Source organism: Physeter macrocephalus, chromosome 19 (assembly GCF_002837175.3).
Source record: "Physeter macrocephalus isolate SW-GA chromosome 19, ASM283717v5, whole genome shotgun sequence".
In the NCBI taxonomy this organism is placed as follows: Eukaryota; Metazoa; Chordata; class Mammalia; order Artiodactyla; family Physeteridae; genus Physeter; species Physeter macrocephalus.
Genome location: NC_041232.1, coordinates 3,486,455 through 3,507,907, shown reverse-complemented (window position 1 = coordinate 3,507,907; position 21,453 = coordinate 3,486,455). Strand labels below are relative to the sequence as shown.

General features: G+C 42.2%; 1 protein-coding gene across 1 annotated transcript in view; it reads left to right on the top strand.

The window, feature by feature from the left end:
- SLC5A1 (solute carrier family 5 member 1) overlaps positions 1-15,576 on the top strand; it is a 58,190-nt gene extending 42,614 nt beyond the window's left edge. Inside the window, exons 11-15 of the mRNA XM_007128723.3 lie at positions 2,598-2,748; positions 4,687-4,855; positions 9,153-9,368; positions 10,890-10,995; positions 14,180-15,576. Coding sequence (XP_007128785.2) covers positions 2,598-2,748; positions 4,687-4,855; positions 9,153-9,368; positions 10,890-10,995; positions 14,180-14,397 — 860 coding nt within the window. The 3' untranslated portion in view covers positions 14,398-15,576. The remainder of the gene's footprint in view (positions 1-2,597; positions 2,749-4,686; positions 4,856-9,152; positions 9,369-10,889; positions 10,996-14,179) is intronic.
- The last annotated feature ends 5,877 nt before the right edge of the window (positions 15,577-21,453 follow it).

Below are 21,453 nucleotides of genomic sequence, written 5' to 3'. Positions count from 1 at the left end.
CTTTTGGCTGGTATCTGGCTTCTCTAAACACCAGATTCCCCAATGACCTCTCCATGCTAGATCAAATAGATATTTTCCATTGGTCCTTCAGTAGCATTCAGCATTATTGATCACTCATCTTTCTTGAGTTATTCCCTTCTCTTGGATTCCATAACACTATCCTCTTCTGTTTGTCTTCCCCCCCGACCGCCGCCCCCCACCCCCATCCTTTCCAGCTGTTCCTTTTTGTCTCATTTGCAGATTCAGCCATCTTCACTCAGCCAGTAAATATTCCCCCACCAATCCATCACCAAATTCTGTCCATTTTACCTCCTAAGTATCTCTTATATTCATCTACCTCCTTCTCTTGTTACCTCCATCACTCTACTCTGATATACCGTTATTTGTTGCCTGGACTGCTCTAAAATTATGTTAAACAAATATTTGTTGTGTGAATAAATGAATGTGAGTCTGAGAAGAGTATTATACAGAGGGGAGAAAGCTCTATCCCAGCTGAGCAATTAACTGGTAAAGTAACTCTGAGCAAATGGTAGAACTAAGACTTGAAGCCCTACCTACTAACTCCTTGAAATGGACCTTTGTTTTACTAACTGAAAAATGAGACAGTTGGATGAGATGGTCTTTATAACTCCTACTATAGCTCCAATAGTCTGTAGTCTACATGATAGACACTCAAGTGGGACCATTAAAAAAAAGTCCCAACAAATGCCAAAATAATCAGAATAGGCAACCTTTATTTTTCTTCTTGTGAGGCTGTAGATGAAAACACAGCTATAAAATTATTTACAGATACAATACCTAGAGGATGATAGAATCATGTTCCAAAAAGATCTCAAGAAGCAGGAATGTTGACTCAAAGCTAACAAGCTGAAGTTTAGTAGAGATATATGTCAAGTTCTATCATACAGGGATAGTACAAGAAACTGAAGATGTTTAGCTTAGAGAAGAGAGAGTTCAAGAGAATATGAGTTGTCTTTGAATATCTGAAAGATGGAAAAGTGGATGAAGAGTAATACCGCTTCTGGTGGGTGGCGTAAGGACTCTGTCTGAGGCTATCAACAGGCAGATATCTGCCTAGTTAGGACTGTCCAAGAGGGAGCAGACTCCTATTGCTGGAGGGTTTAGGCAGAAGAAAAGTTGTGGAAAGGATTTGTGTATCAGATGGGTGGTAGGCCTAGGTGACCCCTAAGGTTACCTTTACTTCTGGGATTGTACTCTCAATAGTGGGCCCGCAGCATGGCCTGGCCTCCTAGCCTCAGTAGGGACAACCTTATGCTCTCCTTGGTTAGTATTTCACAGAGATGTGAAACTATCACCACAGTCAATTTTAGACAATTTTCGTCATGCCCCAAAGAAATCCTGTACCCGTTAGCAATCATTCTATGTTTCATCCTAGTCACCCCCCAGCCCTAGGCAACCACCAATCCACTTTTTGTCTCTATGGTTTTGCTTAGTCCAGACATTTCATATAAATGGAATCATACAATATTTGTCCTTTTGTGTCTGGCTTCTTTCACTTATCATAATGTTTTCAAGGTTCATCCATGTTGTAGGCATGTACTAGTATTTCATTCCTTTTTTAAAAATGATATTCCACTGGATGGATATACCACATTTTGTTTATCCATTTATCAGTTGATGGACCCTGTGTTGTTTCTACTTTTTGGCTATTATAAATTATACTGTTATGAACACCCATGTACAGGTTTTTGTACAAACCTATGTTTTTATTTCTCTGGGGTAGATGCCTAAGAGTGGAATTGATGGGTCATATGTTAACTCTATGTTTAACTATTTGAGTAAATATTTACCACAGTGGTGGTACCATTTTACATTACTGCCAGCAATGTATGAGGGTTCCTATTTCTCCACATCATTACCCATGCTTGTTATTATCTGTCTTTTTAAAAATTATAGCCCCTCCAGGGGGTGCAAAGAAGTATTTTATTGTGATTTTGATTTGAATTTCCCTGATGCTTAACAACTTTTCATGTGATTATTGGCCACTTTATCTTCTTTGGAAAAGTGTCTATGTAGGTCCTTTGCCCATTTTAAATTAGGTTATTTGTCTTTTTATTATAGAGTTGTAGGAATTTTTAATATACTCTGTATAATAGACCCTTATTAGATATATGCAAATATTTTCTCCCATTCTATGGGCTGTCTCTTCACTTTCTTGAAACCTTGTCTTTTGAATCCTAGTTTAAATATTTCTTCATTATCATTAATCTTTTGTGTGAGAGACCTTGTAAAAGTCCGCTCAGATGGAAACACGTATACACACACACACACACACACGCACACACACACACACCACCATCACCACCACCACCATCACCACCACCACCATCAATCACCCAACTGCAAAGCATTTACCTCATGTGTATTTTGTCCCTAGCTCTTTGTTGACTGCTGTGGACTTACAATGTATTTTTAAGCTACAGTCCATTCCTTAAAAGTTCTAATCTTTCTGGAGAGATAAATCAGAGAATATGGTGTGGTGTCAGAAGGCAAAAAACTTTCCAAGTCTTCACACTTTCCAAGCACAAAAGAGCTGAGGTTCTCCATGTACCACTCAGAACCTCCTTTTCTTTCAGGACTTCGAGGCCTGATGCTGTCAGTCATGTTGGCCTCTCTCATGAGCTCCCTGACCTCCATCTTCAACAGCGCCAGCACCCTTTTCACTATGGACATCTACACCAAGATCCGGAAGAGAGCATCTGAGAAAGAGCTCATGATTACAGGAAGGTAAGTTCAGCTCCTCCTGTCATGCACCATAGAAAGCTTGAATGATCAGGGAGTTTCCCTCAAGCTTGGGAAGATTGGTACATGCTGGGTAGAATGGGAGTAACCTCTGTGGCAAGTTATATTTGCTTTCAGTGGCATTTAACTTTAAATTGGAGATCATCAAACAATGTCCCTCTGAAGCAGGAAATGACATCAGAGATCATTTAATCTAACCTCAGTTTATCAATAAACAAAATGAGGCTCGTCCTGCCCAAATCAAGAAGCAGAGGCAGGACTGGAACCCTTGGCCAACTGAGTCCTTGTCCAAGGCCCTTTATACTGTCCCATGCTTTCTTTCTCAGCCCTCCACACTGCAGCTCTCCTCACTGGACTTCTTTTAGGCCCAGGTGCCTCCAATACCTTGACCCTTTGCTGTAACATTTTTCAGGACCATTGTGAGGGTTTGGTGATACTACGCTTGTGAACATGCTTTGTAAAGTCTAAAATACCAGGCTATGTGCACGCTTGTAATGGACACAACAGGTACTAAATGCAGTAAGCATTGATCTGTGGGTCAGGTGTGCCCATTATCCCGATTATCATGGAGCAGATGCTCTGGATAGAGGACTAGCGGAAGCTCTGTTGTGTCTCTCCATGGGGCTAAGGCAGGCCAAGCTCCTCAGGGGAGGTGGAAAAAGTCCCTGGGATGTCTGTCAAGGGAAAGGTTCCCAGGGAATGCTGCCACCTCATAAATCTCATGAGCAAGATTAGGGCAAGGGAAAGAAAGGAAAATGGCAGGCCACTTTCAGGAGATGAGAAACCTGACACCCAGGGGAGGTCTGACCACTGGGCCAGAGTCCACCACTCTGCTTCACCAGAAGCAGCACGGTTACTCTGACTGGGTTTTCCTTAGAAAGAAGTTTACCGGTGTTTTTCTGCTATTTATAAGGCTCAAGATGCAACATGGGAAGAAAACCATTTTGTTGCTTTGCTCAGGGCTGGACCTCTTGGCCCTGAGATTATTTTGGGGCTCACATTTTTTTTGTGCATCCAATGACTGCTGCCCAGGGGTTTGTCCCTGTCCTAGATGAACTTACAGTTACATGAAACAATTCCAAACTTTGCTGTGGCACCTGTAAGAGCAATCGAGGGCTCAGAGAAGGGAGAGATGAGTGCACCATGCAGTAGCTGAGGAAGGCTCCTGTGGGAGCTGCGTCCAAAATGATGGATAGGAGTTGGGTAAATGCGAGGCAGTGGGAAGGGCATTTTAGAGGGAGAAATATGTGAGTGAAAACACTGCTCCGCAAAGGTTAGCTTAAGACTCTTGCCTTAAATTCAGGTAAGAGAGATCAGAGAATCACAGCCTTACTTCTATTTAAATCCAGAGGTTATAAGGAACCCTCCAATCTTTTCAGGACTTGAAGTGAAACTCAAAAGGAGGAAAGCTAGGGAATTCCCTGGTGGTCCAGTGGTTAGGACTCTGCTCTCTCTGCCAAGGGTGCAGGTTCAATCCCTGGTTGGGGAACTAAGATCCACAAGCCACGAGGCGTGGCCAAAGAAAAAAAAAAGGAGAGCTGGCTTGAAGGTCCATACCTTTGTTCCTATACTCCACTGCCTCTCAAAGTGGGATTCTCTCCTGGTGGTTACTGGGTCTACTTTACTATTGAAAATCAAGTGCATTTTACTTACAGGCGAAGAAGATTTTCCTGAGGAAGCAGAATACAGAAGAAAAGAGTCTCAGTGAATTTGCTAATTATTTTTCCTTGCTGTGGTCATATAAAAGTTTATATCTATCTATCTACCTATCTTTATGTGTACATCTATATTTGCTAGTTATATATATATATATACACATACACACACACACATATATATATATATATATATATATATATAGTGATATATATTTATTCATGTGGAGGCATTTATTGACACCCTATGTGGGGGCTTTGATTTCAGGTTGTTCATGCTGGTGCTGATTGGCATCAGCATTGCCTGGGTCCCCATTGTGCAGTCAGCACAAAGTGGGCAGCTCTTTGATTACATCCAGTCCATCACCAGTTACTTGGGACCACCCATTGCAGCTGTCTTCCTGCTTGCTATTTTCTGCAAGAGAGTCAATGAGCAGGTAGGTATCATACATGTCTAGAAAAATCATTCTGGAACAGAAATTCCCATCTGGATTTGTATATTCTCTGGGAGGGATTCTACTTCCCAGAGATCTTAAGCAGGAATGAATGTGCTACTGAGGGTTTATATGGAAAAGCCTCCAGGGACCATGGGACTCTCCTGGGTTCACATTCTCTCAGACTCCCCTCTTCTCTTTGCTGCAGGTTCCAAATTAATTCCCAACTAATGATGTATGTTTTCCATCCACTCTTGGTGATTTTGACCCAACTGCATGGCACTCCCTGGGAAGTTTGTAGCTCCAGAGGAAGTTCTAGCACAGGCTACCTCCTTGGTTTGGCAGTGAGCTAGATTTTCCAGCCAGCACTTTTCAGGGCCCAGTGAAGGACCAAGTAGTGATACTCAAGCAGGATAGAGATGAGGGACTTTCAGGAATCTCACCTGTTGAGAGAGTTTGTATGTGTGGATAATGGAAGACTCAGCTGGAAAGGCAGGTTAAGGTTAGACTAGGCATGGTCCCTTTGAAAGCCAGGCTGAAGAATTTGGGCCATCAGTGGGGCAGTGTTGCAGATTTTGAAGCACCACGAAAAGGATGCCTTTGGATAAGGCTTCTGACTGGGATGTTGCTCAGTGTCTCTGTATCCAACCATCTCTATGCCTGGGAAGGATTGGGAAGGGGTAGGGGTGTTGACTATGTAGCTGACTGTCTGAAACAATATAAACAATGATGTATGTTTGGTTAGACAACCCCTTTCTCTCAATAGGACAGAGACAGATATATATCAGGGAAACACTTCACTGCAGTGACCCAGAGTTGAAGTGTGTAAATCACAACACGTGTCTCTCTTCCTTTGCCATTTGCCATTAGGAACATAGTCCAGATTTGCTGGGGACACAAAACTGGGTGCATGGATAAGTGGCCTTGAGAGATCAGAATTAAACCTGCAAGTGATCTTGGCAGGTTAGGGAAATTGGCACACATCTTGGAATACGTTTCAATAGGGATTGACAGAAACTGGTTCACTGGGAGATTTCTAAAATGCAGGTAAGGAAAGTGTGGCTAAAAGCCCAGCTGGGTATTGCAGTGGGCCACAAGCAGACTCAGTTCAGCAATGGACCAGAGCTTTCAAAAAGTAAGGCTACGGGCTTCCCTGGTGGTCCAGCGGTTAAGACTCCAAGCTCCCGATGCAGGGGGCCCAGGTTCGATCCCTGGTCCGTGAACTAGATCCTGCGTGCCACAACTAAGACCCAACGCAGCCAAATAAATAAATATATATATATTTTTAAAAAGGCTAAAAATTGGAATAGATTGTCATGGTTCTCAACTGGGGGTAATTTTTCCCTTTCCCAGGGGATATTTGGGGATGTCTTGGAACATTTTTTGTCATATCTGTGAAAATTGTCAAATTATATTTCATATTTTAAAATTTTGGTCAAACAGAAATTGCTTTGATACCCCAAATCCAGATTATTACCTACATTTCAAAATTCCTTAAGGAAAGGTTCAGTTTATTCTACTATTTTAGTTTCCTTGGTAGGAGATATAGCTATATATCTTTATGTCCATGTCTATGACACTCTGAAAGGAATAAACATATTTTGTTAGCATTGTTCTCCTTCATTTGGCAGTTATTTACAACCACTCTTCAACTAACTTCAGGAGTATTCCATGTTATTAGAGGGAGTGCTTTTTGGGTATGTAAACACCCAATAACTACTGTATTGGGAACATTTTTTTTAATGGTGCACTAAATTCATCTCTTTAATTAGGAAATGAGATGACTAATTTTCACATCATAAATGCAACATTCTCTTATTTCATTATTTTTTTAAAAAATTTATTTATTTAATTTATTTATTTTTGGCTGTGTTGGGTGTTCATTGCTGCACGTGGGTTTTCTCTAGTTGCGGCGAGTGGGGGCTACTCTTTGTTGTGGTGCACAGGCTTCTCATTGCGGTGGCTTTTCTTGTTGCAGAGCATGGACTCTAGGCGCGCGGGCTGCAGTAATTGTGGCTCGCAGGCTCAGTAGTTGTGGCTCGCAGGCTCTAGAGCACAGGCTTAGTAGTTGTGACACACAGGTTTAGTTGCTCCGTGGCATGTGGTATCTTCCCGGACCAGGGCTTGAACCCGTGTCCCCTGCATTGACAGGCAGATTCTTAACCACTGGGCTACCAGGGAAGCCCTTATTTCATTATTTTGGAACATTTTTTTTTTCTTGGCCGCGCCGTGCAGCTTGTGGTATTTTTAAAGTTCCCCAACCAGGGATCAAACCAGGGCCCTCTGCAGTGAGAGCATGGAATCTTAACCACTGCACGGCCAGGGAATTCCCATTTGGGAACACTTTTGATTGTTATTATTTGGGGAATGTTACTGGTATCTAGTGGGTAGAGACCAACATTCTACAATGCACAAGACACCCTCCTGCCCCCCTTCCCCCACAAAAAATTATCCAGCCCAAATGTCACAGTGCTGAGGGTGAGAAGCCCTGGCCCAGAGTCTCTGGAGAGTAGCACAGAGACTGCAAAGTGATTCTCAGGACTCGTCTCGCACTCTGTTTGTTGAGGGATTGACTAAGTCTTGAGGAAAATTTCAAAGGATCCCAGATTTTTCTTTTTTTCTTTTTTTTGAAATAAATTTTAAGCTACGCTAACCTTTTTTTTTTTTACTTTTAATTAATTAATTAATTTAGGCTGTTTCTGCGTTTTAGTTGCAGCACGCGGGATCTTCGTTGCGGCATGCAAACTTGTAGTTGCGGCATGCATGTGGGATCTAGTTCCCCCACTAGGGATCGAACCCGGGCCCCCTGCATTGGGAGCGTGGATTCCTACCCACTGGACCACCAGGGAAGTCTCCCAGATTTTTCAAGAGCCTCTTGAGAATAGAGACTAAAGGAATAAGAGCAGATGAATTGCCAAAAGCAAAGGAAAACCTAAGCGAGTTTTATCAATACTATTCACACAAACTAAAGTTAATAAATAATTTTTTCACTAAAAAAGTGTATGAGGGACAAACGGAACACCTTTTTCTTCTTCCTTATTCATTTATTCATCCAGCAGACACTTCCAGATGCCAGCATAGGGCTAGGCATTAGCAACACACAGGGAATGAATCCTGGTCCTTCTCTGGGCAAGCTCCCAATTCAGATGGGGAGACAGGAGCGAATGCATGATTATACAGCAGTGTGGTCGGTGCTGGTGTGGAGGTGTGTCCACAGTGCTGCAGCCACAGCAAGGAGGATGCACCCATCCAGTTCTGTCTAGGCAGAAGGAGAGGAGACCTTCCAGATAGGGCAAGATTCCAAAGAAGGGATGAACCTGTGCCCTCCTAGGTAAAGAGGATGACCGGTGAAAAGAGCCAGGACATGGACATACATGACACGTTTAAAGAATAGCTGGTAATTTAGCACACCTGTAATATACAGTGTGGGGGTACAGATGGCTAGCAAAGGAGCTGTTCAGACCAACACGTGACAAAATCACGAAGGCTCCTTTTGGCCACCCTTCTATGTGCTCACTCTGCTTTGTCATTGGTCCTCTTAAAATATGACCTGTAGACTCAGACCTTGTCCTCTAGGTGAGAACTGACTGAAAGGAAGGAAAGAAGGAAGGAAGAAAGGAAGGAAAGGAGGGAGGAAGGAAGAGAGGGAGGGAGGGAGGAAAGAAAGGGTTTTTTAAAAAACCTGAAAAATTGTCCCCCAATGTTACTAGTCTCTTAAGGGCTTTCCATAATTCTAATAAGTAAACCCAAAATTTAACGTAAAAACACACAGTATAATTTTATGTTCTCAAATTAAAAACAGTGACTTTGGATCTATAAAGGAGGTGATAGAAAGTTCCTTTCTCCTCTGTCCCCAAAAGACCCAATTTCTTTTTCCATGTCTTCAAGGAATACAAATTACTTCACAAGTAATTACTGTACATCTGAATGTGCCTAAATCTGGAGGCTGATGGTAAAAGTAGCTGCAGGTAGAGAAATTCAAATTATTTTTAAAGTTAAAGAGAATTAAGGCGTTTGGAATTAAGGCCTTGGGTTGCTATTCTAACCAGTTATTAGACACTTTACTCCATTATCTTGTGAATCCTTGTTTTATGACTTACACATTACTGAAACGTGGTAAACGCAGCCACTGAAGTCCTGATGTAACATTCCTAGCGGTATTCTGAACGCCACTGTTTCTGTTTTAGATAGCCTGGAGCTCTCATTTCTCTCACTGTTATTCTTTTGCCTCTGTCTCCCCAGTGAATGCACAGCTGTTTTCTGTATACAATGTTTCTTAACCCAGGTTTTTCTTTCACAGGGAGCCTTTTGGGGACTGATCATTGGATTTGTGATTGGGGCATCCCGTATGATTGCTGAGTTTGCCTATGGAACTGGGAGCTGCATGGAGCCCAGCAACTGTCCCACAGTTATCTGTGGTGTACACTACTTGTACTTTGCCATCATCCTCTTTGTCATTTGTCTCATCATCATACTGGCTGTCTCCCTCTTCACCAAGCCCATTCCAGATGTGCATGTGAGTATCCATCTGGGAGACCTGTCCTGCCTGGTTTCATGTTCATGCTTCAACACCCATCTTGGTTGCCTTTGGCTCAATCAGACATCACATACTCACATGACTAAAATAGGCCATCCTTGCTTTTGGTGTCATGTAGAAGGATACAGGACAGAAAACGCGGTTTCCCAGTAGAGCAGTGTCAAGAGTGTGTCTTCAGGAGGATTCCTCACAGCAGGCCTCATTTCACTCCAGGGGCTATTCTCTGGATCCTGCTCCCCAAGTGACAGCTCGGTACAAGGGAATAAGATCACATGGGCAGGCACAGGGGTCACCCTGGCTTGGATGCTTATGTCCCAGATAGCAACACATATTTCTTGTAACAGTCTCCTGGTCATAGCTTCCAGGGTTCCAAGCAAGGGACATACCTAGTTATAAAAATCACCACGTTGAGGGAAATCTGAAGTATGATTTACTCTTTATTTTTTCCCAATTAAGCCTCCAAACGGTTGCCCATAGAATTTAAGAAATTTCAAATAGTGTCAAAGTCTAATTGATTCAAGACTTCAAAAATCGCAAGTACTCTTCTTTAGCTCTAGATGTCACCCTTGGTTTAGGGTATGTTCGCAGCCCTCCCAATGCAGATGAAGATTACCAATTGTGGGTCATTTTTACCATAAGCAATATAGTCTGATAACCCAGCACAGCTGACATTCTATCCTTTTCAGTTTTCCAAGGAACAGAGCTAGAGAGTTAACCCAAGATCGCATTTGTCTGTAGAGAAAGAGAAAGGGTTTTGTTTATCCCTTTCTAGTGCGTGCACAAATACAGGCGCTTATGGAATCCCTGAGAGACCTTCAGTCTCACTGCCAAATTTTCAAAACTGTGACCAACCTTAATGTCAAACAAAGATTGCTTTTATAACAGCAGAACCGCCATCATGGTTAGTGGCCAAATCTGTCACAGGCTCGCTTTACATTGTATTAATTGCTTCTTGATGTCTCAGTTTTTGAAAGTATTGTAGCCCCAAACACATTTAATTCCATGCTTCCTCTTGAAGTAAAGTAGTTCCTGGTTTCATGTCAATAGAAACTGCACCTCCAGCTGTTCCCTGTTTTAAATGGCTTATGAGTCTACAATTCTCCCCCCATAATATAGTACAAAAAACCTGATCTTACACTGCTGGTCTGGATAAATAGGTGTCTAGCCTTGTTTCCCAGCACGAGTGCTAAATGGAACAAATTCACTTATCATATGTAACAAGAGATCATTCATTCAAAACATTTCTATGTTCAAGGCAGTCTCTTAGCCTCTGAGTATGCACATAGCATAGGGGCCGGTGTGCACGTGTGTAAGATTTATATCCACATTCCCAACATATTTAGAGATAGTGCTGTGGATGGGAACTGTTATATGTGTTCTTGATGGTATTGAGAGCCACATTCCTTTTCCTTTCTTGATCTACATCTCTTTGTTCTCCCAACTTCTTGGCCCAAGACACTGTTTGGATCTTTCTGCTAACCTGTTCTGCTTTCTCCACAGCTCTACCGCCTGTGCTGGAGCCTGCGTAACAGCAAAGAGGAGCGTATTGACCTGGATGCAGGAGAGGAGGACATTCAAGAAACCCCAGAGGAGACCATTGAAATAGGTGATTTGTGGCTCGGAGCCTATTCCCAAGCCCTAAAGAGTTACTCCTCCAACAGCAAGACCACCTTACTGAAGCCTTCACAGAGTGCCTCATCAAAGCTCAGATCTTTCTTCTAGAGGGGAGTGAGGAGTGGGGTGTGGGGTGAGATGGATAAGTGGGTTTTGAGCAGTTTACTCAAGGTCTGGTCAAGGGGAGGAGGGGGATACCAAATCGTCCCAGCTCTTCAGTCCCTGGTTTTTAGTGCTCAGTGAGTAAGCGTGGGTGAGATACATGCCACCCTGACTTGGTCTGGGGCTTGGCTAGGGACAAGGGAAGGCTCAGGGCTCTTCTGACATAGCTTGTGAACTGAAAGAAGTTGGAACCAAAGCTATGGTCAGTTCTAGTGATATCAGGGGGATGGGATAGAGGCTCTTAGGGTCTTGTGTCTTACCGGCTTACCACATCATATTTAAAAAATCAAATTTCCCTGGAAGTCCAGTAAGATAATGCTTAGGCAATGCCAAGAGACTTATCCTGATCATGGAGCAATGCTTTCCTCAACTTCTGTGTTGCAGCTTTTCCTCCCTAGATGGGAGGGGTGCACACATGGAGGATGGTTGTGGTGATGTGCGGTGTGCAGAGGTGTGGTAGCACAAGGTCATATGTGTTTTACCTAGTACTGGGCTGGAGGTCTCATCACTCCATCTGAAGGGGAGCATGGATGCTGCAGAACAAGGTCTGAATCTGGCCATCAGGAAACTCATAGAACTAGCTCTGGAAAGGGCCCTAGAGATTGTTTGTTCTTATCACCTCATTTTACAGACATGGAAATTGAGGTCCAGGAAGGGAGAGGCTTTGCCTGTGGTCCCAGCTCTGATGTAGTCTGCTCTGAGATCTCTAAAGACCTCTCAGTTCTGAAATGTGACCCTGCAAGTGCTGGAAGGAACCTAGAGCCATAGGCAGCTGGCCATGGTATTGAAAAAGGCTGCCCCTTCCTGCTTCCTTGGGGCAGGCAGGTGTGAACATGCCCCCTACTTCTCCCACCCCCCCAAAATGTCTCCACATTGAGTGAGAATATCACAGATTTGAAAGGAACATGGATGAGGCATATTTTGAATGTTTTAATGTGGAAGAAGAGATTAGCTCTACACCACAGGGAAGGCTTAAGACAGATGGGTGGAAAGAACTCTACCAATTTAACTTGAAGTATGGAGGCAGGATAGTGCAGAAACAGTGTGGTATTTGGATTTGGGGAGAACTGAGGTTGAATCCTGAATTCTCTACTTACTACCCTGGGCAAGAGATTCCATTTTTCTAAAGGTCAAGTTCCTCACAAAAGTATTCTAAATGATAGGCTACACTTCATAGCACTGTCGGAAACATTGAATAAGATAATCCTGCACTATAAAAATTGGCTATAGTTATCACCGTAATTACTGATACTTAAGAAAGAGTTTTCTAACTGTGTTTGTCTGGAAAGGGGTGGGCAGCAAGTATGCATCTAACAGGGATACCATAGAGGAGACTCCTACACTGACTAGAGAACTGGCTTAGTGACTTCTGAGGTTCCTGGCAGCACTTGAATTCTGTTGTTTCTTGATGAACTCATGGTGAAATCAGACTGAACACCCTGCCCTATTGAAGTTCAATAAATGAAGATCTCTTGAGGGCTTTTGCAGGCAATAGGTGTGACCCTCAACATTCTCTGAGAAATGGCAGCATGAGGAAACTTGCAGCTGCATCATCATCATCCCCATATCATCACCACCAGCACCATTGTCATCATGACTAATATTGATATGGTCATAACATATTTTAATTATGAATACTTTATTGATACATTTTAACACCACATCATACTTGTAAGGCATATAATGCAAGTATAAGTCTTCCAATTTTACAGATGAGGAAAATGAGACATAAAGACTTTCTCAAGGCCACCCAACTTTTTATTGACCCAGATAACCAGGCATTTCTCACTTGGGCTGGTTAGTGAGCCCAACTCCTTGCTACTCCCTCCCCATTCTCCTATTTTGGTAGAGTTTACTGAAATGGAGGGGTACAAGGAGGTTTGTCTATCTTTTTTATGTGTGTGAGAGAAAAGAGAGGGAATGGAAGGGGACTAACACTTCTTAACCCCTACTACACACTGTGCATTCTCTCAGGAAATCTTATTAATGAAGAAGGTGTTATTTATCCAACTTTACATATACTTGAATATGAGAGGTGAATTAAGAACGCCACAAAGTGGATTGACATATATACACTAATATGTATAAAATGGATAACTAATAAGAACCTGCTGTATAAAAAAATAAATAAAATAAAATTCAAAAAAAAAAAAGAAGGCCATAAAGCTGGGTTTTGGTTCCAGTTCTAACACATGTATGTGCTTGACCACTGAGGTTCTTTCCAATTCAGTAAGTCTGTGATTCTTAGAACTGGGAGAGTGGAGAGCAGTGGTTCCTGACCATGGTGCTGAAAACACAGTGGGCTTGATTTTGTATCTAGTGAATCACAAACCTGAGATTCTAACCCAGGTCTGCCTACCTCTAATGCCACACCTGGGCTCAGAGGACAGAATTAGTTCCCTTGGTGGGCATCCACTTTGAATGGCAAGGTCAGTTGAATGGTTCGACTCAGCAGTATCAGATCTTAAGCCCTGGAAGTGTTGATCACTGCTGCCTTGTATCAGGGACTATTCAGACCAATCCTCACCACATGGCTGGATCTGTTGTGAAGCCTTGGAGTTTCCAGGTGTAGCCAGTGCACTCCTGAGTCATGCCAATTTCATTGCTTTTCAGTGATGTAGCAAACAGACATGAGTTTCTGTGTTTGGGAAGTGGGTTTTCCATGTTCTGCATATGTCACAGTCCCCAGCCAATTGTTAACATTTCTCTCTCATAAACTATTATTTCCTGTTTGATTCTGACTGTTCTAAATCAAAATGTATTTACATTGGGCCCAACAGAGATAAAACGTAGGCAAGCTGATCATAAGGATGTAGAATCCATCTATTAACATCACCTTATAATTATGTTTATACAAACATAAATTTATACTATTTTCATCCTGCAAAGAAGAAAACTGGGAAATATCTGCAAAATGGCAGATGTTTCATGGAATGGCATCTCCCCTGGAAACCTTTTCTGGTGCCTCCTGCTTCTGTATCCAACAATCCTTTTATGCTTTTCCCCTGACACAGAAGTTCCTGAGGAGAAAAAAGGATGCTTCAGGCGTACCTATGACCTGTTTTGTGGTCTGGACCAGCAGAAGGGCCCCAAAATGACAAAGGAAGAGGAGGCAGCCATGAAGCTGAAGATGACAGACACCTCGGAGAAACCTTTGTGGCGGACGATAGTGAACATCAATGGCATTATCCTGCTGACCGTGGCCATCTTCTGCCATGCATATTTTGCCTGAGTCCTGCCTTCTGCTGCAGGCTGTGCTTGTGAAGGCTGGGATCTTTATTCTGTCTCCTTTAATCCCGTTCTGCAGTGTTGAAGGGACACCAGCTAGTTGTAAATTTTGCCCAGTTGATAAATGTGTACATTTGTAATTACAGGCTAGCTAGAGAAAAATTGCTGTTTTGCTGTTAATTTATGTATTTGAGGCCAGTGTGATACAGTCATCTGTACATATTAGAGCTGCAGAAGGAAATTCCACTCAGTCTGATGTCTAGGAAAAGGCAGACTAAGAAACAGAAGCCCCGTGATGTCTGATGCAAGTTTGTCTCAGGTAGATTCAGCACATCAACATTGTTTGTGATCCTTGAATATTATTTTAAGAGTTGTGGTCTCCCTGGTTCCTACCACTTTCCCTATCTAACTTCCCCCTTCATTTTTTTTTAAAGAAAAAACTCGCCCCGCCTCATGATATCCCTGTCAAGGTTTTCCTGGCACAGGAAAGATCAATCTGATAAATGGATGAACACGTTAAAGCTGAAGATGTAAGCTTGATGGGGTCCCTGTCCTGGGTGTTTGCTCTTTGAAGGAGGGCCCTGGACATGGCAGTACTAACGCCAAAGGGAGGAACCTAGGCTCCAGCCTCAGGCCAGCGGGGAAAGCAGATAATTCCAAGTCAAGGGGATTTTCTGGTTTTCTTCAAAGTGTCCATTGTGAGTTCTTTGTGTTGAGATTTCATTCATTTTGGCATTTCCTGTGCCTGGACTGTCTTAGCCACTCAGTAATGTTTGTGGACTGAATGAATGATGTGGGTATTTGTTAATAAATGCTTGCTTTATTTTTGGTTAACCTTATGGCTGCACAGAGTACACACTCTGGTGACTATAATGAATTGGGGTGCATTTTCCAGAGGCTCCTCTTCCTCATGGTGCTGATATTGACATACAGGCTTAGTAACTGACTCAGTGTCACAAAATAGAGCACATATGCCTCTTGGGGGCATATGTCATCTCAAAGCAGCCGCACTCTCCTGAAACACTGAAACTTTTAGCCGGAGATCCTCCTCCCTGTGAGTTCATGTGACCACAGCTCTTCTTTTCTTAGGTGTCTTGATTGGTGGTCATTCATTGACCAAGTTTGGGGTGGGTGGTCTCTGTTCCAGGTGGTAGCACTCAACACTTTTCTTTTTTGTTTTACCTGTTTCCTAGGGAGAAGTTTTAAAATTAAAATTAAATTAAATTAATTTATTTCTTTTAGTTCCACCTGTGGAATCTTAATCATATTGTAATATAATCCTGTGGAAGTCATGATATTAGTATTGACTGATTTCAGGCTAGCTTAGAAAAGAACTGAGAGTGGTTCCTTGGGTATAAAAATGGTTCAACAGATAAAGAATGGCTTCTTCTTGTGAAAGGAAAAGAAAATATTTGATGTGCCCTCATATTCCCCTTAAGCTAGGCAGAGAACAGGGAAAAGTAGAGAATTTCACATGGCTAGTATTACTCAGAGTACTCAGTTTTGTGGGGAGTTTGTGATATTTTTGAGCTTTGAGAGGATAAAGGGAGAGGACTGAAAGCTAGTGGATGGAGCAGCATAAAGTATCTAGATTGTCCTAGATTCTGTTTCTGACCTTGTCAATGATTCACTATGTATATTGTGGTAAATTATTTTGTCTCAACTCTGTATTTTTCTCTTTGAAAAATGGGGACCTTGGTGCTCATAGCATCTACCTACCGCCTCTGGGTGTGACAAGGTCACTTTGAAAAGAGGATGAGCGATACATACATGAAAGATGCCAAGCAGATGTAATATTAAGCTGCATTTAGTCCCATACGTTAAAATTTATTACTTTGGTAAAAAATAAAAACATTAAAAAACCATAACATCCTGATTTCCTGTTTTCTAGAGATTCTAGACAAATACTGACCTTGTCTGTGGTGAGCATTTGTTGGTACAAGATATGGATTAGGAAGCAGGAGCCAGGACAGTTGAGAATAGAATCTAACAACCTGAACAATTTAACAACAAGTAGCAAAGTTTGCAGATGATTTCAACTTGAAAACCGCTAGTAAACATGAGGTGAGTAACTCTACCTTCAATTCACAATGTCCCATTAGAACAGACTGAACCACTTGGGTAACCAGGGCCCAGTAAGTGATAAACTGTACTAGAATAATTTCAGGGATGCAGGAAAAAGCTATTCTTTTCCTCAGATGGAAGGTGTATGTTATAGTGCAGAGTGATTGCTCATTAATGCTAGTTTTTAGAACTGAAAAACCATGCCCTGTCAGGAAGAAAGCTTCTTTAAGTATGGATGACCATTTTAAAAGGAATCTCTCAAAATGAGAAGATAAAGCTCCTTCTCTGCAGAGTGATGTTGGTCCTGGGGCCTTTGACATACCTGGGAGCATTTCTTGCTTCCATATAACTGAGTCAGGCATTGGTGTATACGTGAAAAAATTTCTACCTCTGAAACTCACTAGAACCCACTTTTCCTAGTACTGAAATCACCATTTCCTAAAAGATATGCTACAGCTTGTTCTGCTTCACGAAGGCAAACCTTGGGAGAAAAACATGTGTGTGCTTAGTTGCAGGAGAGAGATTTTTTTTTTTAACATTACCCCCAACTCAGCCCGAAGAGTACTCCTTCTAACCTCCAAGTTGGATTTCAGTGAACCAAGTTGTTTGAATGAGGTGCCATTGCATTGATGGGTTGGTGGGGATGGAATTAGGGAGATGTGGGTGAGGTTAATGGGGCAGCATTATTCGACTGGCTCTGGAGGATTCAGGTGAGTGTTGTTCAGTCCCCGAGTTCCACATTGCATCCCTGACCCAGTTGGCGTTTTCTGTCAGAGGAGCTTCTGCTCTTCTATGAGAGCTCTTCCAAGACTCCCAGGACATGGATAATGATGCTTTCTGGTTCTAGGGCACCCCCAGCTTGAGAGAAGTTGGTCCTTGAGTGGACCTGCATTCCTAGGTCACACTCAAAGGCCAAATTGTCAAACTAAACACTAGATATTTCAGATTGGAGAAAATTCAAATTAGAATGCTGGTGCTTTGCTTTATTTTCTGATAGTCCAGGAGTCAAGGAGCCTGAGTCCTGGGAGCAGCAGATGCTTGCTCATTCACTCTTTGTTGAAAACCTCTGTGATCCAGCCACCCAAAGGCACTGCCCCACCTGCCTTCCCTCACCCTCAGGCCCTATATGTTCAGTTTGTAATTCTATTTCCTTTTGCTGCATGACATCCACTTTAGATTATTTTTTCCACAGGAACCCATGACTTGGAAATCCATAAGATGCAGAACTATCTTTACCTGTGCTATAAGCTTAATTGTGTTCTCTTCTCCCACCCATTCATTTGTTAAAGTCTAACCCCCCCCAGTACCTCAGAATGTGACTGTATTTGGACATAGGCTCCCTAAAACAGTAATTAAGTTAAAATGAGATTACTAGGGTGGGACCTAATCCAATATGACTGATGTTTTTATAAGAGGAGATCAGGATGCAGGTACACACAGAGGGAAGACCATGGGAAGACATAGGGAGAAGACTGCCCATCTATAAGCCAAGGAGAGGCCTCAGAAGAAACCAGCCCTGCTGACACCTTGATCTTGGACTTCCAGCCTGAAGAAGTGTGAGAAAATAAATTTTTGCTGTTAAGCCACCCAGTCTGTGGTACTTTGTTATGGCAGCCCTAGCAAACTAATATAATCTGTAAGGGAATTAGATCCTGTTCTGCGTTTTCTTAGATTCTGTATTTGTCAGTTTGATAGGCATTTATCACAGGGTCAAGTATATTAACTATATTTTCCTATTTTCTGTACTTTGATGCTCTGGCATTTGGAGGCCTTGCAGACTGGGGAGAGATGGCAAAGTGCTTGTTCAGGATCACATCTGTCATAAACTGACCAACCAATCATGTCTATACACCAGCCACCTCCTTATCTAACTCTCACACACCAAGGCAATATTTCCTCTGTCCTAAATCATCCCAGGGCCAGGTGCTTGGCAATTAGAGACCCCCTCAATAGCCCAAAGTGCACCAGAATTACTCAAACCGGCCAATCCTAAGTTGTTTACCTGCCCTGCCTTGCCTTTCCTGCAGAAACCCCAATAAAGTCTGTGGCCTAGGCTTTCCTCTTGCTCCTTTCTGCCTTCTGACTGACAGTGGTGCTTCCCCCTGTGGCCCTGCATGGCATGCAGTGCCCTCCTCTCTGGGATCTGTGACTATAATAAACTTCTGCCTTTCAAGCCTGGTTCTCTTCTCTTGTGGCTGCACCAACTTCACCATACCATACCCCATACATTATCAGAGCAGATCGACTTCTCATAGCTGTCTCAAAGGTCTATAGGACACCATCAGACAGACTCTTGATCAGGAATTGCATTTCCATTTCCTTAAAAGATTATCTGTCTTCTTCTCAACCTTCCTTCTTCTTCACCCTCTCTTCTTCTTCTCTCTCTGTCTCCATTCTTGTCTCCTCAATAGTCATTCACCTGGTCCAGCCATCTTGCAGACTCCATTTTTTTCTACTCAGTGAACCCAACATCACTTTTCATCACTTTCTGACCCCTCTTGAAGCCAGGAACACACCTATGGCCCCACAAAGCTAGGTTGATTCGACTTGCTTCAGCAAGGGAGGCATTCAAGCAGAAGTGCAGCTTCTCAACAAATAGAAGGAGAGATAGAGTTACCATGGGATTTGGAGGAAGTGTAGAGTTTAGGGAAAATTTAGGTGAGACTGTGTTTGGCTCAAAGTAAAACAGAGAGAGTGTGTAAAGGGGTTAATATACAGGGTGGTCTAAGAAACAGGCCCAGGGTTCCTGTTATCTTGGAAATTCAAAGTTAAGATAAATGTGGAATGTTATGTCTGAAGACCCCTTATCTGAAGCTCTGCGCCTGGGTTGGAAAGTGAGGCTGTTTCTCTGTTAGTGACCCGTGTGACTCAGAGCCATCAGGCAAGAGTGAGCTATTTCATTCTCACTGATATCGTTTCAAATAGCCAAGCTTCCAGTCTATGATTTTAGAGAACAAGTTTTCACACCATGTCCACGATGTTAGTTAGCACAAGCTGTTTTTACAGGCTTACATTCCTTGTCTCTCATTCTCACACCACAACTCTGACTGCTCCAGGGCCAGGGTCCTGACTTCTGAGTTCCAGTTTGTTAATATTGCACTATACTATCTACCCAAAGATATTGAAAAGGGAAATTTAACTTGTTGAAACAGAATACTTGGAAGATGGGCTAAATAGCAGAATGGACAGAACTGACCTTAGTGGATGGAAATATGAAGCCCATGAATTATCCTAAAATGTACTAAAAAGAGGTAAAGTGATAGAAACTGTGAAATAAAATTCAGAAGTCATGGACCCAGGAAGGCCAACATTCATCTCTTTGAAGTTCCAGAAAGAGAGTAGGCAGAACATGAAGTGAGGAAGTAATACAAAAAATAGCAAGCAGTTGGTAGGTAGACTATTCAAAGAATTCCTGTGAATCAGCAAGGAAAAGATAGCAGGAAACTATTAGGGAAAAAAGGACAAAGAATATAAAAAGTCTTCAAAGAAAAAGAAATCAGGAGATCATAAAAACGATGATGTCTGCAATACGGTGGAGTAGGCCACTCCAAACTCTCATCCTCCAATAGACACATTGAAAAATGAGCAGAATGGGGACATATGTATATGTATAACTGATTCACTTTGTTATAAAGCAGAAACTAACACACCATTGTAAAGCAATTATACTCCAGTAAAGATGTTATAAAAAAAGAAAGAAAAATGAGCAGAAACTGTCAGAACCAATTTTGTGAGAATTATGGAAAATGATTTATAAAAGTTTATAGCAACCAAACAAGCATGGAATCAAGAAAAAGTCACTATAAAATGGTAGGAAGATTTCGTGGCAAGCTTACTGCCCTTCCCTTACCCTCTCGCTGTGTGGTGGCAGTCTTAAAGCAGCACCAGTCATAAATTGGCACAAGTCTTAAAGTAGGGGTAGCTCATGTCCCCAGTGTGAAACCATTTCCCTAGTTCCAGAGGGAGCAGAGCAGACCACGTTCACAAATTATTGTGCATGCCCCTTCTAACCTGTCTGGGGGGCTACCTGAAGGACTGACACTAGGTGCAGCTCTGTTTCACCTAACTCTGAACTCAGACTGGAAAAGCTTGAAAACACTGCAAGCCAAACTTGCAAAGACTCTTGTGTTGTCAAAACACAACAGACTGCCTAAGGCAAAATCTGGGAAAAGTGTCTCTGGGAAATTAAGACATCCAAAAACAACCGTATATACTGGGGAATTTAGAAAGCCATATTTATGACCAGGGTAAGACACATGCTTAGAAAAGACCTGAGAAGACCCTAAGCTTTCACCTTGGTCAGATCCGGTGCAAGCTTGGCTAGGAGTTGAAGGAGGCCCCCAGCACAGTCAATTTTAAAAGACTGGGAGAGCTTCTGTCACTCAAGGAAATCTCTATTAAAACAGTAGCTGAACAGAAGCTAAGGAACAAAGACTTCTGTGGCCACATCAATAAAGAATATGGCCATTGCAATAATAGTTTGGGGAAGTCACTAAACAAACGGACTTCTGCACCCTTCAACATCTAACACAAGAGTAAACTCCAGGGAAAGGAAGAATTTGATTTTCAGAGTTACCACTGTATAATAGTCATATGTCCAGTTTTGGAAAAAAAAAAAAAAAAAAAAAATTACAAGACATATAAAGCAACAGGCCCATTCCAAGGGAAAAAAAGACAGAAACTTTCCCTGAGGAAGTCCATACTTTGAAATTATGGATAAAAGCTTTAAAACAACTGCCTTAAATATAGTCAAAGAGGTAAAGGAAAACATGGACCAAAAAAAACCAAACCAAAACAAAACAAAAAACTAAAGGAAAATAATGTGTGACCAAAGTGAGAATATCAATTAAGTGATAGGAATTATAAAAAGAAACCAAATGGAAGTTTTGGAGCTGAAAAGCACAATAGCCAAAATAAAAATTTCACTAGAGAGGTTCAACATCACATTTGAGTGGGCAGAAGAAAGAGTCAGTAAACTTGAATTGGGACAGTTGAA